This window comes from Gavialis gangeticus, unplaced genomic scaffold, assembly GCF_001723915.1.
Source record: "Gavialis gangeticus isolate Ggan-Ray unplaced genomic scaffold, GavGan_comp1, whole genome shotgun sequence".
Taxonomy (NCBI): domain Eukaryota; kingdom Metazoa; phylum Chordata; order Crocodylia; family Gavialidae; genus Gavialis; species Gavialis gangeticus.
Window position 1 is genome coordinate 65,827,955 of NW_017729004.1, and position 2,367 is coordinate 65,830,321.

General features: G+C 42.0%; 1 protein-coding gene across 1 annotated transcript in view; it reads left to right on the forward strand.

Moving 5' to 3' along the window:
- SCIN (scinderin) overlaps positions 1–2,367 on the forward strand; it is a 118,681-nt gene that overhangs the window by 97,736 nt on the left and 18,578 nt on the right. The window contains exons 9-10 of the mRNA XM_019508497.1: positions 1,185–1,306; positions 1,497–1,587. Of these exons, the coding sequence (XP_019364042.1) occupies positions 1,185–1,306; positions 1,497–1,587 (213 nt within the window). The remainder of the gene's footprint in view (positions 1–1,184; positions 1,307–1,496; positions 1,588–2,367) is intronic.

Genomic DNA, 2,367 nt, shown 5'->3' on the forward strand with positions numbered 1-2,367 from the left:
GGGAGAGGGGTCGGCCGGACATAAGGCGCCCCTAGGGAGGCATTCGGAGCCTGGAAGGTGGTCGGGTGCAGGGAGGTGGGCGGCTCGACGCAGGAGCACCCCCTGCTGGCCCGTCTCACGTGGTGGAAACAGCGGAGGGATACGAATACCCAGCTGTGTTCCTGAGGTGGGATCTCTGCACCCGCCACAAAGCCAGCATTTCATATGCTCTAACATTTTCCACTTTTTCATTCATTTTTCCTCCTCCTGCTTCATGGCTTCTGAGGCTTGTCACAGAAGCAGCTGCTTCTACTGCTCTGCCTCAGGTTCTAGGTTTGAATAAGGGGTGATGTCATGAGGTCATGCACCTTTTATGTTGTTGGAATCCATGCGAGCATACAAGTCCTCTGATCACAGCCCCTATAACAGAGATGTAGTGTAGGATACTTGGAACCAGCTTAACTGGTAGGCTGACCAAGATAAAAATTCTCCTTGTTTCTTGTGTGGAATAGTCACTGCACCAACCGCTGCTTGAGATATCAGCTAAGTCTTATTGAATAACTTTTTTTAGTCAGCCACAGCTTAGGTCTTAGACATGTTTCACTATTTTTGTCCTTGAGCTATGATGAAAGAAAGGACTTAATGTTTTAGTATAAGTTATAGGCAGGGATTTTTGCAGGTGATATCTATTATTGGACCAGCTTTGTAGTTGGGAGGGACATAGACAAGCTTTTGGGTACCACTATACCCTTCCTCAGGTCTCTAAGGAAAAAAAAAGTAGACACAGCAGATTGAAATAGCTGATAGCAAAGTTCCAGGTATTTTGATAAGAACAGGATATAAAAGATATGATCAGGTAGCTAACAAATGAGAGATGTAGTAAGCAAGTGTAACCTGCGGAGAGATCAGTGGAGACCGGATATTGATGATCAAGTGATGATCAAGCTGTTGAGGCACAGAAACAATATTGTTAATTGACTCTGTCTCTTTTGGTTGGTTGGTAGGGTCCCATTCAGTCCACTGCACAATGCTTCAAGCTGCTTCCCTTAAGATCATCTGGTATTTTCTGATGTCAGCTCAGTTAAGCTGATCAAACAGAAAACAGGGGTTGCTCAAGAGGGAAACACATGATGTCACTTAAGTATTTCTCTGGTGGCTGGTCCTATGAGTTCTTATATTTTCCAATGTTGTCTTTGGTTTCCTAGATCTGGCGTGTTGAAAGCAGTGGCAGAATCCCTGTAGATCCTGAGACATACGGAGAATTTTATGGTGGTGATTGCTATATTATACTGTATACTTATCCTAAAGGGCAGATCATCTACACGTGGTATGTTCTGTTCACATTACATTGATCTTTACTCCATAGATACTATTAAATTCTGATTTTGTGAATAATGCTACTGAAACCAGTGGAATTACTCATGTTTAAGGACTGCACCAGGTATTTTGCTTGGAAGATACTCTTTGGGCTACTTTGAAACTGGACTTCAACTGTGTTTCTTTCTGTTTCTTCCTAGGCAAGGAACACATGCAACAAAAGATGAATTGACAGCATCTGCTTTTTTGACTGTCCAACTTGATCGGGCACTGGACGGACGGCCAGTGCAGGTTGGTGTTTTTCTGATGAGTTTAAGCAGATGTGCCTTATTCCTTTGAAGGGGCTGGTCAATCTCTCTGACTTCCTAGTAACACTGTATTTTAGGTCACACTGCTAATTTTATCAGGGCTTTGTTTGTAAGTGAGCATAAAAACAAATCTACTTGCATAACCCTATTTTCTTCTTCCACATTAGCTTAATTTAGAAATGAAATAAAACAAAAGTCCTGTCTGTTAGCTTTCTACCATCTTTTTCTCACTAATAATTCCACATATTCTCTTTCTTGTCTTGGGTTGTAATCTTTGGAATTTATCTTACTCTATTTGCAGGGTACCTGTATAATACTAGCTGGGTGACTTATGTTTTTCTATCTCATTATCATTAATAATCATCACCATATTTTTTTTACCTAATAACATGAAGAGGGTAGCTATGGAACACATTTCAGGAAGTTCTGTCTCCCTTTTACACAGATCCCACATAAAAAAGTCCAGGGTCATAGTAGTGAAGGGTTTATGTCAGTGATTCTCAACCAGGGTGCTGCCACATCTTTTGAAGGATCCTGTGAGGTGTGAAGAGATAAGCAGATAAGCCAGGCTCAAGCTTATTCTTAACTGGGAAATCCCCCACTCCTACTGCCCAGCCCTTTTGGCTGTTTCTCTAAACAGTGGGGGTGGTAGGCTCTTACAGGTTTAGGATCTAATGCATAGCAGATAACTTGTGCCTTTCCTCCCTTTATACTTTTCACACATATACAACCCCCAGGCTACAGGAAATCAGAATTACAGTGT